The sequence below is a fragment of the Eschrichtius robustus genome, chromosome 1 (assembly GCF_028021215.1).
Source record: "Eschrichtius robustus isolate mEscRob2 chromosome 1, mEscRob2.pri, whole genome shotgun sequence".
Lineage (NCBI taxonomy): Eukaryota > Metazoa > Chordata > Mammalia > Artiodactyla > Eschrichtiidae > Eschrichtius > Eschrichtius robustus.
Genome location: NC_090824.1, coordinates 29,406,452 through 29,421,620, shown reverse-complemented (window position 1 = coordinate 29,421,620; position 15,169 = coordinate 29,406,452). Strand labels below are relative to the sequence as shown.

At 44.0% G+C, this 15,169-nt stretch overlaps 1 protein-coding gene across 2 annotated transcripts in view; it reads right to left on the bottom strand.

The window, feature by feature from the left end:
• ZFYVE1 (zinc finger FYVE-type containing 1) overlaps positions 1-15,169 on the bottom strand; it is a 49,293-nt gene that overhangs the window by 16,894 nt on the left and 17,230 nt on the right. For both annotated transcript variants that reach the window (XM_068543312.1, XM_068543322.1), the window contains exons 3-4: positions 9,341-9,845; positions 3,738-3,952 (exon numbers count right to left, since the gene is read on the bottom strand). In XM_068543312.1, coding sequence (XP_068399413.1) covers positions 3,738-3,952; positions 9,341-9,845 — 720 coding nt within the window. The remainder of the gene's footprint in view (positions 1-3,737; positions 3,953-9,340; positions 9,846-15,169) is intronic.

Genomic DNA, 15,169 nt, shown 5'->3' with positions numbered 1-15,169 from the left:
TATAAGTGTACATACATACATCACAACCCCAATTCTCTTTTTAAAATAAGTAGCAAAGAATCATATAATGCCCCATTTTTATTTATCTATTTTTTGCACACTGTTTTTCTTTGCTATTACAAGGATGCTGCTATTAACTTCCTCACATAGTTCTCTGTGTTCCTGTGGGAGAGTTTCTTTAAGGCAAATTCCTAGAAATGATATGGTTAGAATATATATTATGCATATCTTTGCCTATACTATTGCATTTCAAAGTGGTTGTACTAATTTTGCTTCCACTGGAAGTTTATAAGAGTTTACACTGCTTCATACCCTTTTTGACATTTTATTGCCAAACTTGTCAGTGTTTGCCCTTGCATGGTTGTGGTCTTAATTTCTTTGATTACTAGAGAGCTGAGATTTTTTTATTTGTGCATCACAGTCTTGACTGCCTCTTATGTGATTTGTCTCTCCATTTTTCCAAAAGGTTTATACATTTTTTCCTAACAATATTCCTGCATATTTTATGTAAAATAAAAAGAAAATCATATAGGAAACAAAATCATATTGGAATATATTCCTAGGCTTCTTGAAGTGTTTACTCAGTGAGTTAGTGAGGAACTGGACAAGGAAAAGCATAAATACCAGGTGAGAAAGAAAAAAAATGGAAGAAACAGAAAGCCAAACAAGTTATTTTGGCACTGATAATTTATCTGCTTATGACCATCCCTACTCTTTTGTTCCAAAAAGGATACTTATTTTTTTTAAAAATACAACACAAAACAAAAAATAAGTGGAGAAAAATAAACGATCATTATATTATCCACTGCTATGAACTATGAAGAGTGTATTTTAACAGCGATAAAACTCTCCTGGGCCAATTTGCCTAATGCAGACCTAAAAGGTAGTTTTCTATTAGAGTGATTACCAGAGAATTAACAACTTCTAATTTAAAGAAGAGGATTAAAAACAAAACAACAACCAGAAAAAGACAAAAACAATTTTTTCAAGGATTTGAGTAAGTTCCAAGACCCCACAGCTCCCTGGGGAGAGCCCAAAACACATGCTTAAACAGGTAACTCCTTCCCATGCACAGAGCAGTGGGCCCACATCTCAGTACAGCACAGACCCTGCCTCAGAGAACAGAAAATATAGGAGCCAGGTAAACTCTGAGGACAGCAGTTACCAAGAAGCCTCAAAACTCCAGCTGACCAGGCTCATTTTAATCACAGAAAGCTTCATGAATCATATCACCTCATAAGAATACACTATAACTCTTTTTCTCAAAAGTACCTAACAATGGGACTTCCCAGTGGCGCAGTGGTTAAGAATCCACCTGCCAATGCAGGGGACACAGGTTCGAGCCCTGGTCCGGGAAGATACCACATGCCGTGGAGCAATTAAGCCTGCGCACCACAACTACTGAGCCTGTGCTCTAGAGCCCGCGAGCCACAACTACTGAGCATGCGTGCCACAACTACTGAAGCCCGCGTGCCTAGAGCCCGTGCTCCACAAGAGAAGCCACCGCAATGAGAAGCCCGCACACCGCAACAAAGAGTAGCCCCTGCTCGCCACAACTAGAGAAAGCCTACGCGCAGCAACGAAGACCCAAGGTAGCCATAAATAAATAAATGAATGAATAAATAAATTTACTTTTTTTTATTTTTTTATTTTTTTAAAGTACCTAACAAACTGGCCTGGAGCAGGACATCCAAGACACTTGAGGGTAGAATCCCTGACCACTAACTACTGCTTAGAGCACTCAGTGTCCCTGAAGGTCTTATTTAAACTTTAAGCTGGGTTAGCTTTGAGAAAACCTAAGGAACTCTATAATCCAGCCATTGGCCTAGTCGTCAGTATCATACTGATCAGATTTTACAGCCCTTTGTATAACATAGCATGGATTCGGCCTCTTTTAAGGATGCTTGCAATACTTGGGTGTAATCTTCCACTTGACTACCTTTGAGCCATTACATGGACACTAGCCAATAAATCTAAGTATACTTTAACCTCAAATTCTAATTAGAAATATGTATTTCATGAATTATTCAAATATAATATTTTTCATAGTTTTTTTTCCCTTAACATTATTCACATTAGTTAACACTTATGGAACATTTACTATATACCAAGTACTTGGCTTCTTAAAGTATGTGTTCTCATTTAATCCCCTCCTCAACTTCATTAGGAACATCCTACTATTGCCCCTTTTTTACAGACGAGGAAAAAGGTCTGAATAAGTACTATAAGGGCAAGGATTGTTGTCTATCTTATTCTCCACTGTATTCCCAGCACCTGAAACTCTACCTGGCACAAAGATTCACTCATTTATTTGTTGAATGAATGAATAAACGAAAGACAAACTAATTTCCTAAGACCAAGCAGCAGGTAAATGGCAGAACTGGGATTCCAACACAAGTCTGTCTGACTCCAAAGCCCAAGCTTTTATAGTCCATTCAGGCTGCTATAACAAAATACCACAGACTGGGTAGCTTATTAACAACAGAAATTTATTCCCCGCAGTTCTGCAGGCTGGAAGTCCAAGATCAGGGTGCCAGCATGGTGGCCTTCCAGTGAGGGCCTGCTTTCTGGTTCACAGATGGTGCCTTCTCACTGTGTCCTCTCTTGGTGGAAGGGGCTAGGGAGCTCTCTGGGGCTTCTTCTTTTTATTTTTTTTTTTAACATCTTTGTTGGAGTATAGTTGCTTTACAATTTTGTGTTAGTTTCTGCTGTATAACAGAGTTAATCAGCCATACGTATACATATATCCCTATATCCCCTCCCTCTCACATCTCCCTCCCTATCCCACTCTGGGGCTTCTTTTACAAGAGCACTAATGTCACTCCTGAGGGCTCCATCTTGATGACCCAATCACCTCCCAAAAGCTCTCCAAATATCATCACACTGGGCATTAGGATTTCAACACATGAATTTTGGGAGGATACAAACATCCAGCCTTTACCAAGCACTATGCAAAAACCATAAACCTTTTTTGAGGGGTAACTTTTCATCCACCACCCCCCTTTTTTCTTTTTAACTTTTCATTTTGATATAATTTCAAACTCGTAGAAAAGTTGCAAGAATAGTACAAGGAACTCCCATATACAATTTACCCAGATTCATAAATTGTTTACATTATGTCCCACTGAAAACTTTTTAAACTCAATGGATTAAGCAAATCAGCATATGCCCAAAGTTTGTTCCTGGGTAAACCAGGGTTGGCCTAGCTTTACGCAAAAGCGCTCCTCCTATCCCTTCCAGTCTCAGGCTCTATGCCCTAACCCTCAGGGCACCCTCAAACCCCTAGCTCAAGTCTTCATGTCCACACTTGCCTGTCCCTTCTCCAAATCGCACACTCCCAGCACTGCCCCAAAGGCCCTGCTCCCTCCCTGCTCCTCTGTACTCAGTCTTCAGGCATGGTGACACAGAGGTATACACAAAGCAAACTGCAAAAAAGGAAGCAGAACTGGCAGGAATTGATTTGATGAATTCATTACAAAGAATGGTAAAATAAGGTTTTTCTCCAAGATGAGGACCTGTCACCTTTTAACTATCATCCAAGATTCCTCCGTACTCGTGTTCCTGGCAAGATGAGGCCATTCAACAGGTGCAATCTCCACTCATGCCCTTCCTTTCATATATCCTCTCTTTCAAGCCCAGATTTCTAATCACCAGCACCGACAAAAGCTGGAGAATTGAGTGTTCTTACCACCCACCGGTACCCCAATGAGAAGCACTCAGGGCAGAAGCCAACTGACCTTCAGGGCTTTGAAGATGACCCCCGGGTGCCGGGGGGAACGGGTGGTGTTATTCTCTAGTTGTTGCTCCAAAGCACGCCGAAGACCAGAAAAGTCTGTGGGAGGATTGTATGTCCTCGTTCCCTTGTAATGAATAGAACTGAAGGCTTCGGGGAAGCGGCCCAGCTTCCGGAACCGGTCCTGGATGAGCTTCTCGGGCACCTCGGAGGGGTGATCTGGACAAGCAGAAACAGGTACGTGAACAGTGGCCTCTCTTTACAAGAAAAAAAAAAAGTCGCCTGTCTTTCATTATTAAAGGGATATATAGTCTGACTCCGTAAATATAAAGTACATAAACAGGCAGAACTGATCTATGCTGTTGGAATTCAGGTTACCTTTGCCTAGAAGGGAGCACAAGCTGGGATGTGGGTGCTGGTGTGTCATGATCTAGTACTGAATTCACATGTATGCTCAGCTTGTGAAAATGCATCACATATACACTTTTGATATAATGTGCACTTTTTGGTATGTATGTTACACTTCAAGGAAGTGCCCTTTTAAAAAAAATGTGCTCACTGTAAAAAATCCAAACATGGACTTCCCTGGTGGCTCAGTGGTTAAGAATCCGCCTGCCAATGCAGTGGACACGGGTCCTATCCCTGGTCTGGGAAGATCCCACATGCCACGGAGCAACTAAGCCTGTGCACCACAACTACTGAGCCTGAGCTCTAGAGTCCGTGAGCCACAACTACTGAGCCTGCGTGCCACAACTACTGAAACCCAGGCGCCTAGAGCCCATGCTCTGCAACAGACAAGCCACCGCAATGAGAAGCCCACACACAACGAAGAGTAGCCCCCGCTCGCCACAACTAGAGAAAGCTCGCGTGCAGCAACGAAGATCCAACGCAGCCAAAAGAAATAATAAATAAATAATTAAAAAAAAAAAATCCAAACATGTCAAAGCATAAAAGGAAAGAAATGTACATCCTCTGCTCCCTCCTCCTCCTTGTCAAAGGTAACTACAGGCCAATGTTTACCCTTTCAGACTTTCTTTTCCTACTCAGTTACCAACACATTTATGCAACTTGCTTTCATCACTTAATAACATACTGTAAATATGTGTCCTTGTCATGTTATACTCTGAGACATTCCTTATTCTTTTTTAACAGCTACACAGTCTTCCATTCTATGGACATATTCCACCAGTCACTTACGAACGAACATTTAAAATAAATAGCTATTTTTAAAGTGCTGGTCTTATGCTGGTGAAGCTGTGGACAAACTGCCATCGTGTGAGGGTATCAGCCTCCCCATAGTTTCACCAACATTTATCCAGAAATTTGGGGAGTAGCAGTATAAACAGATGCAATAAATATTTTGGAGGTAACATTTGGAAGGACTTTTTGTTTTAATTTCCTTTAATACTTTAACAACAAAATCACTCCAATTAACACTGGAAATGTGGCTTTAGCTCATATTTAAAGGTACAGTCATCAAAGAGAAGTAGCCAAAATTCTGCAGTCAATCCCTAACCCCATCTCCTCCTGAACTTTTCCTGTGAGTCACTCTTGAAGGAAGGAGCAGCCCATCAGCAAGTGACTTCTCCCAAAGGCGCCCAGAAGCCTGACCACCTTCACTTTCTCCCAACATCAGCTCACAGCTTGTCCCTGAACAAGTAATCACTCCCAAATGATTATGGGAGCTTGGTCTGCTCATTTGTAAAACAGAGATAATTCATTTGCCTACTAACTCCCACCTAGGAATTCTCTGTCCAGAAAAAGACCAGGATCTAACAAAATCCAAAAGTCTACAAGACAGAGAAATATGTAATTATCAATTTGCCCACAATTCTGGCACCTCTCCTACCCTGCATAAACTCTGGCTGTCTTGGTTCCACCTCAAGGTTTCAGGAAACAGTGATGGTATTCCAGAAACAACTCTGGATTTAGGAGTTAGAGACCTTGTTTTGAATCCCAATTTTGCAACCTGCTAGTTGGAACCTCCTTGGTTACATAACCTAAGCTGAGTGCAGTTTCTTCATCTGTAAAATATGGCTTCTGTTGACTGAGCTGAATAACAAAGATATCTTAAGTTAGCATTTATTTTTAGAAAGTGTTGGGACTTCCCTGGCAGTCAAGTGGTTAAGACTCCACGCTTCCACTGCAGGGGGTGCAGGTTCGATCCCTGGTCAGGGAACTAAGATCCCACAATGCCACATGTCGCAGGCAAAAAATAAAAATAAATTAAAAAAATAAATTCTAAAAAATATTTTTTAATGTTATTTTTGTTATTCAGCATTTTTTTTTTTTTTTTTGGCTGCGTTGGGTCTCTGTTGCTGCGCGTGGGCTTTCTCTAGTTGCAGCGAGCGAGGGCTACTCTTCGTTGCAGCGTGCGGGCTTCTCATTGCAGTGGCTTCTCTCGTTGGGAGCATGGGCTCTAGAGCGCAGGCTCAGTAGTTGTGGCGCATGGGCTTAGTTGCTCCACAGCATGTAGGATCTTCCCGGACCAGGGCTCGAGCCCATGTCCCCTGCATTGGCAGGTGGATTCTTAACCACTGCGCCACCAGGGAAGCCCTCAGCATTTATTTTTAAAAAAACAAATAAATAAACAAACACCTAGCATAGTGCATGGCACACAGCAAAAAAAAAAGTTACTTTTGAAAGGCTAGTTATTTCAAAATCCTGAACTGGAAGTTAGACTTTCCCCTCACCAAAGTTGTAAAGATCCAAAGTGGCATAAAAATGCTGATCACAGGAGGCATCCTAAAGTCAGCATTTCCAACCCCCTCTCCTCATCTCAGAGTCGCATGCTAATCAGGCTCTTCTTCCATTCTGGAATATTTAGATTTCTCATCTTCCCACTAGACCCAGGTCCTTCAGATTCTAACTCCTTAATACAGTCCCCGTCTGTCCACTTCCCGCCTACTGCCCCTGCCCTGGCTCAGGCCCCGTCACTCCTCACCTAGTAGGGTGGTAACCTTCTGGCCATCTCCCTGCCTCCAGGCATGCCTGTCTAGTTCATCCTGCAAAAGGCCGCAGGGGATCTTTTGAAAATACAGATCTGATCACGTAACTCCCTGCTTAAAATCCTTCAGGGGCTCTTGTCATACTTGTGACCTAAATCAAGGCTATCCACGCATGATCTGATCCCGGAGTATATCCACTACTCCCTCCCACACCATCTATGCTTCAGACACACTGAGCCCCTTCAATCAGCAAACATCTGATGAGAGCCTACTGTGTGTCAAGCACTCATCCAAGCTCTTCAAAGGCAGCAGTGAATAAGACAGGCAAGGTTCCTGCCTTCATAGAGTTTCCATTCCAAGGGGAAAAGGCCAAAAACAAGTAAGCAAACAAACAGGATGATTTCAGACATTGACGGGTGCCCTGATGCACATGAAAAAGGTGATGCAGTAAGACTGTGACCACCAGGGTGCAGGAAGGACCACTTTAAAGGAGACACTTGGGAAAGGCTCCAATGGGGTGAGAGTTGAGCTGAATCTGAAAGAGGATGGCTAACTGGGGAAAGACTGTTCCAGGCAGACAGAGTAGCATATGCAAAGATGGGAACAGAGAAAAGGGCTGGTATAGCTAGTGGAGAGAGTGAAAGGGGGTAACTAGATAAAGAGTTCAGAAACAGAGGCAGGAGGTAGAGTGAGGACACCGTAATTAGGAGTTTGGATTTTTTTTTTTTTTTTTGGCTGCTTTGGGTCTTCATTGCTGCGCATGGGCTTTCTCTAGTTGCAGCGAGCGGGGGCTACTCTTCGTTGCGGTGCGCAGGCTTCTCATTGCAGTGGCTTCTTTTGTTGTGGAGCACAGGCTCTAGGCACGCAGGATTCAGTAGTTGTGGCATGCGGGCTCAGTAGCTGTGGTTCGCAGGCTCTAGAGCTCAGGCTCAGTAGCTGCGCACGGGCTTAGTTGCTCCGCGGCATGTGGGATCTTCCCGGACCAGGGCTTGAACCCATGTGCCCTGCATTGGCAGGCGGATTCTTAACCACTGTGCCACCAGGGAAGTCCTGGATTTTTAATTATTTATTTATTTATTTTTGTCTGCATTGGGTCTTCGTTGCTGTGCGCAGGCTTTCTCTAGTTGCAGTGAGTGGGGGCTACTCTTTGTTGTGGTGCGCAGGCTTCTCATTGCGGTGGCTTCTCTTGTTGCGGAGCATGGGCTCCAGTAGTTGTGGCACGTGGGCTCAGTAGTTGTGGCTCATGGGCTCTACAGCACAGGCTCAGTAGTTGTGGTGCACGGGCTTAGTTGCTCTGCAGCATGTGGGATCTTCCTGGGCCAGGGCTCAAACCCGTGTCGCCTACACTGGCAGGCAGATTCTTAACCACTGTGCCACCAGGGAAGTCCTGGATTTTATTTTGATTTAGTGGAAAGCTATTGGCAGGTTGGAAGCAAGAGTATGACATGATCTAAATTATAAATTAAGCTTTTAAAAAGCATCACTCCCCATGCTTTGTGGAGGACGCATTGAAGGCGGTGAGAATGGAATCCAGGAACTCACTGTACAAGTACCTACAGTTCCCTGGACAAAACAAGCTCTTCAAAACACTAGGGGTTTGCTCTTTCTGGAGCATCCTTACTCCCCTCCTCTATCTAGCCGAGTCTCTAGAGTTCAAATGTCACCTCCTCTTTCCTAGATTCCATAAGGAGGTGTAAAGGGTCCCTCTTCTGCACTCTCACAGCTCCGGGACCTACATCCACTGCAGAACAGAACACGTGTGGTCTCTCCAACTAGACTATCAGCTATTCGAGGGTGGGAACTGTTTTTTGTTTTTCAGCTTGGGGCCCCAGTGCTCAGCACATGACATTGTGCACTTAATAGACTTCGTTGACTGAATGAACATAAATAATGTAACTGTTTTAGGGGCCCACACTACCATCCCCACCTGCATCCAATCACTGTCACTGCACCTGCTCCCTCATCCTCCCACTCAGGTGATGCTCTTGCTTCCCATTTCTTTAAGAAAATAGAAACAATAAGACAACTTCCACACACACATCCACCACATCTACCTACTTACCGGTAACCATGTCCATATAATCTACCTTCTCTCCTGCTGTTATGGATGAACTGTCCATGCCCCTAAGGTCAACCCTCCACCTGTACATCACTCCTGCTCTCTCTCTTACATCTGCACTTCTTCTTTTCTAGTGAGTCATTCCCATCAGTACACAAGTATCTGCAATACCTCACATCTTAAATTTTTAAAAAGGGAAAACTCCTTGAAGTCCCAAATCAGCCGCCAGCTATCACTTCATTTGTCTGCTTCCCTTTATAGAAAGAACTCTTTGAAAGAGGTGACTATACTACCTTAAGTTTTCTCCTTCTGTTCTCTTGATCCCACTCTGATTAGGCTTTCATGCCCACCATCCCTGGGAAACAGTCTTATCCAGATTCCCAAGGACCTCTAAATCGCCAAAGCCAACAGGCAATTCTCAATCCACATCCTGATCATGAGCAGATTCTGACATGGTTAATCACTCCATCCTTCTTGAGACACTTCCTTATGTCTTGCCCAAGCAGAAATTTTTCTGGGCAATCTACCACCACCAAGTTGCTACTGCAGCCCAGTGTACCCAGGAAGGTCAATGTGTGACATAGTACCGCATCTACTCACCAGAGCCTAGCAGCTGAGTGTGCACAGTCTCGTGGAAAATGATAACAGCAGGGCCCAGGGTGGACAGGGGGACATCCAGGCCACAGCGGGCAGTGGTAGCCTTGAGCTCCTTGGTGAAGTGCTTCAGATAAGCTTCTGAGGCGTCCCCAAGGAACTTGAAGAGGTCATTGTGCAGTCGGTCTGCATGAGTTCGATAGATGACGAGGTCTGAGATGGCCAGGACCTTAAGCAGCAGCCGTGTTCTCTGGCTTAGATTCACTGTAGCCCCCAAGAGCCCTTCTGTGTCTATCACTGCTACTTTGTGGACTGGGTCATATGCTGCCCACACTCCCACAGTGCAGGACTCCTGGGCAGGGGAGGTTTTGAAGACTTCCCGGCCATAAAAGAAAGTGTGGTTGAGGGTATGAGACTTCCCATCCCCAGTATTTCCAAAAATGGAAACCACTTTCAGATGCTGATCAGGTTTGCAGTCCAATTTCCTAATAAAGTCCTCTTCATTCGTTACCTTCCCAAAAAAAGGAAAAAAAAAAAAAAAAGACAATGAAATATGGAAACTGCCAAATAGCTAGAAACACCTGCAAGAAGAACAAGTGCTTCCCAGTGCCCCTTGATTGACTTGTCAAGGTAGCAAAGAAAAGAAGTCCCAGGATAAAAGCCTCTCACCCAGCACTTACCCCTAGCAAACAGCTAACGGGAACTTTTAAAGCCTCAGTCAGTATACGAACTTAGTGGTCATGAAAGAGCTAAAACTATAAACTCTTAGAAGAAGACATAGGAGGATATTTTATGACCATGGATTAGGCAATGGCTTCTTAGATATGACACCAAAAGCAATACAACAAAAGAAAAAATAGATAAATGAACTTCATCAAAATTAAAAGCTTTTATTCTGCAAAGGATTCCATCAAGTGAAAAGACAACCCAAAGAATGGGAAAAATATTTGCAAATCACATATCTGATAAGGGACTACCGGTCCAGAATATAGAAATAATTCCTATAACTCAACAAGAAAAAAATAACCTAATTAAATATTAAGCAAAATTCTGCATAGACATTTCTCCAAAGAAGACATATAAATGGTCAGTAAGCACATGAAAAGACGCTCAACACCACAGTCGTCAGGGAAATGCAAATCAAAACCACAACGAGATATCCCTTCACACCCACTAGGATGGCTATGATCAAAAAGATAATAGCAAGTTTGGGTGAGAATATGGAGAAATTTCAATGCTCATACACTGCTGGTGAGAATGTTAAATGGCACAGCCACTCTGGAAAACAGTATGGCAGTTTCTCAAAAAGTGAAACATAGACTTACCATATGTCTCAGTAGTTCCACTCCTAGGTATAAAACCAAGAGAACTAAAAACACATGTCCACACAAAACTTGAACATGAATGTTCATAGCAGCATTATCCATAATAGCCAAAGGTGGAAACAAGCCACATGTCCATCAACTGATGAATGGATAAACAAAATGTGGTATATCCATACAATGAAATATTATTCAACCATAAAAAGGAAGTACTGATATATGCCACAACGTGGATGAACCTTAAAAACATTATATTAAGTGAAAGAAGCTGGACACAAAATGTTACATATTCTATAATTCCATTTATATGAAATGTCCACAACAGGCCAATTCATAGAGACAGAAAGTATGTTAGTGGTTGCCAGAGGCTAGGGAAGCAGGAATAGGGAGTGACTGCTAATGAATGGTACAGGGTTTCTATTTGGGGTGATGAAAATGTTCTGTAATTAGATAGTGCTAAGGGCTGTACAACTTTATAAATATACTAAAAACACTGAATTGTAGAATTGTATACTTTAAAAGGATGACAAATACATGGTATGTGAATTACATCTAAATAAAACTGTTTAAAAAAAAGCAGAACAACTTATTAGTCAAACTTCATCCGTCCATAATTCCTCTGTACAATTTAAAGAACACTGCAGTCCTTGTAAAAAATCAGGCCAGGGGACTTCCCTGGTGGTCCAGTGGGTAAGACTCCATGCTCCCAATACAGGAGGCCGAGGTTCAATCCCTGGTTGGGGAACTAGATCCCGCATGCATGCTGCAACTAAGAAGTCCTCATGCCACAATGAAGATCCCATGTGCCGCAACTAAGACCCGGCACAGCATGAATGTGTGAATGAATGAATAAATAAATAAATCTTTAAAAAAAAAAAAGTCATGCCAGGAAGGAAGAGACCTGGTGCCAGTGAGATCTCAGATTGCAGTTCCAGAAAGATGCTCAGGGTCTCTAACCCTTATAATACAGAACCCCAGGGTCAAAGCTCCTAATTCAAATAGGCAGTGTTCTACTCCAGCTAAAGGAGGGATGAACCTTTACACCCAGCATCCTCCAGCCACAAGAGAAAAAACACTGCTGTCATTGTCACTGTCATTGTCATTGTTCTGTCATTAACACGGTTCAGCTGGGAATTACATTTCCTAGAATCCCTTTCCCCCTACGATTCTGGGTTAGAGTTGGCCAAAGAGGAACGTGCACAAAATTTGGAAGGCAGAAGTGAAGGGCTGGCCATCCCTTTCTGAAGGTCTTTTCACAGTCAGATACAGTACAAGTCATAATCAGAGAGGCCCTGTCAGTTCTCCGGCTGGATTCCCCAGGTGCCAAATCTTTTCTGTGTGTATGTTTGTTCCAAAGGCTCACACCTGCAACTCTTCTTCAGAGGCTGGTTATCAGGCTACTAGAGTTAGTCAAAATCACCTGGGAGTTTACGGCCCCTGAGGGTGACCCTTGGAAATGACCTACGGTTGCAAACATCACAAAAGCTATGAGGCCACTCACATGCCAGAGCTCCCCTGGGGGCCAGGCTGGAGTGGCCCTTGGAGGCCTGGTTGCATCCTGCCTACACCACCCACAATAAGTCACTCACACAGGACCCTGATTCTCAAGAGTCTGCTGGTTTGATAAAGAGAAGTTAGAGAAATGTAGACAGACCACTGGGTGTGATAATATGACGTCTTCATTTCTCATAATCTCATCAAGATGGTAAACCACTCATTATTCTATTAATAACATCACTACTGCTATATTAATAGCCTTAATGTTAATATTAATAATTTCATTTACTGAATGCCCACTGCAGTGACAGTGCCCTTCACTAGATCCATGAGGGCAGAACCGAGTCTATCTTTACATACATAGTACTTCGGACACAGCCTGACACATAAGAGGAGTTCAATATCTAGTTACTGAATGACTGAATGCCAGGCACCTTGCTAGGTACTTTAACCACTTTTCTCCACCCTGTATCTTCCACAGGGCTTAACACACAGCAGCATTTGATAATGGGCTCACTGATCTCCCAAGCAACCGAGAGAAACAAGAAGTTACACAGAACAGCCCATTCTAGACTGGTGTCACTCAGTCAGCCTTGTTCCAAGCTGCTAAGCTGGACACAAAAGAAACAAAACAAAATCTCCATAAACCTCTACCAGCAAGGAGTCAGATAAGGTCAGAGTGGCCGGCTGCAAGAGCCATGAAACAGTCCTGGGGAAGAAGACTAAGCCCAGGAGTTTTCTCCCCTGAAAATCTACTCCTTCATGAATCTGTTACCCAAAAAACAACAACTGCTATGCAGGATACTCAAGAGTGGGCACCTGAAAAGGGGCCTGTAGGAGCCGTTAGGTACAGAATTAAGTGTCTCAAGATTCATATTGATTAAGTACCACCATATGACATACATAATATATAGAAATAACTCATTCGAGTCAGCATTTGGGGATACTATTTTGGAACCAGGTGTCCTGGGGTATGTTAAACATACAAGTTCATGTGTTGGGCATATGCAGATGGGTCCAGTGCAAAGAATTCTGGGAGGTGGAACTCAAACCTCAGGCCGATTTTTCTACCAAGGAGCCCTAGATGATCATTTAATATACACTGATAGCACTTTTTCACGTGTAAAATGAGGATATAACCATCTTTGCCTCCCCTGACTGGGTATTGGTTGCTAATCAAATCAACAGATAAATGAGAAAATGCCTGGCAAACTGAAACCACGCTTCATTTTTCCTTCTGCATTTCACATTATTTTGCTCCCTGTTACGCTACTCAATTCATCCTTACCCTGTGGGCATTTTCCCCTGAGCCAGGAAGGAGAGAACAGCCTAGGTGGTAGCAAGACTGGTTTTCAATCAGGGGAGGAGAAGGTCAAGAAAAGATAAGAAGAACTTCCCTGGTGGCGCAGTGGTTAAGAATCCGCCTGCCAATGCAGGGGACACGGGTTCGAGCCCTGGTCCGGGAAGATCCCACGTGCTGTGGAGCAACTAAGCCCGTGAGCCACAACTACTGAGCCTGTGCTCTAGAGCCCACGTGCCACAACTACTGAGCCCGCATGCCACAACTACTGAAGCCCGCGCGCCTAGAGCCCGTGCTCTGCAACAAGAGAAGCCACCAAAACGAGAAGCCCACGCACTGCAACGAAGAGTAGCCCCCACTCACCGCAACTAGAGAAAGCCCACGCGCAGCAACGAAGACCCAACACAGCCAAAAACAAATAAATGAATAAATAAATTTATTTTTTAAAAAAAAAGAAAAGATAAGAAGATTCCTTTTGATGAAGGAAGGAAGGGGCCAGAGGGAACTAGGCTGCTGCTCTACTCGTTCTGCCTGTTCGCAATCAATGATACCACTTTGCTCCATTCCTGGAGTGAAATAAGCTACTTGACTCTGAGCCCTGCCAACTGGCCACCCCACCCAACTCGACATGTTGGAAATGGTCCTCGGCCCTTACATAACAGCAGAAGCAGGAGCAACACCCCAAAGCCGCTCCTCCCCAACCTCTGCCTTCCGTCCTCCCCCAGCTTGCGTGGACCTCAAGCAAGTCAGAAACACCCAAATTCCACTCCCATCTTTGCCACTATGTGGCCTTGGAAAAGCTACTTAACTACTGAAGCCTCAGGGAAATGAGATAATAACAGATACTACTGAAAGGACTAAATGATAAAGCACACAAAGGGCACAGCACAACGCCTGGCAGCAGTAGGCACCTGATGAATATCACTCATTATCTGTAAAGACGAGCCCACTGGGAAAGCCTCCAGAGGCACGGCAGCGGCACCAGCAGCGGGGCTCGGGCCTGCTTGTGGCTCTGAAGTTGCTCATCCAGGGACTAAAGTAGCCAATGTGGTGAGATCTAAACTGATTCTATCTGAAAATGAAAGATCTCACTGCTTGCTCCTGATAACTCCTTTCCACTCCCGCTAAGCAAAGCAACATAGTATTATTAATACTGACGTTATAGCTGACTCTTAGTCAAGGTACTATCTAATATCACATCCATCTTGAAGAAACCAAACAGTACACCCCTCTCTCTATCACTGTCTCACCCACAAAGCTTTTCACTTTGCGTAGAGTTCCAAGGAGAGTTTCTAAAATGAAATGTAACAGTACTCGATCATCTCCACTGTTCCAATTCAGAGTTCAAAGCAGTTTACAGCAGTGCAAAGCCAACCTCTGCCCCAAGCAGGCAATGGGAATGATGACAGTCTCCCTCAAGAAATTCCTTCTTAGGGACTTCCCTGGTGGTACAGTGGTTAAGAATCTATCTGCCAATGCAGGGAACACGGGTTCAACCCCTGGTCCGGGAAGATCCCACATGCCACGGAGCAACTAAGCCCATGCACCACAACTACTGAGCCTGCGCTCTAGAGCCTGCGTGCCACAACTACTGAGCCTGTATGCCACAACTACTGAAGCCCGTGCCCCGCAACAAGGGAAGTCACCGCAATGAGAAGCCCGTGCACCGCAACGGAGAGTAGCCCCCGCTCACCTCAACTAGAGAAAGACTGTGAG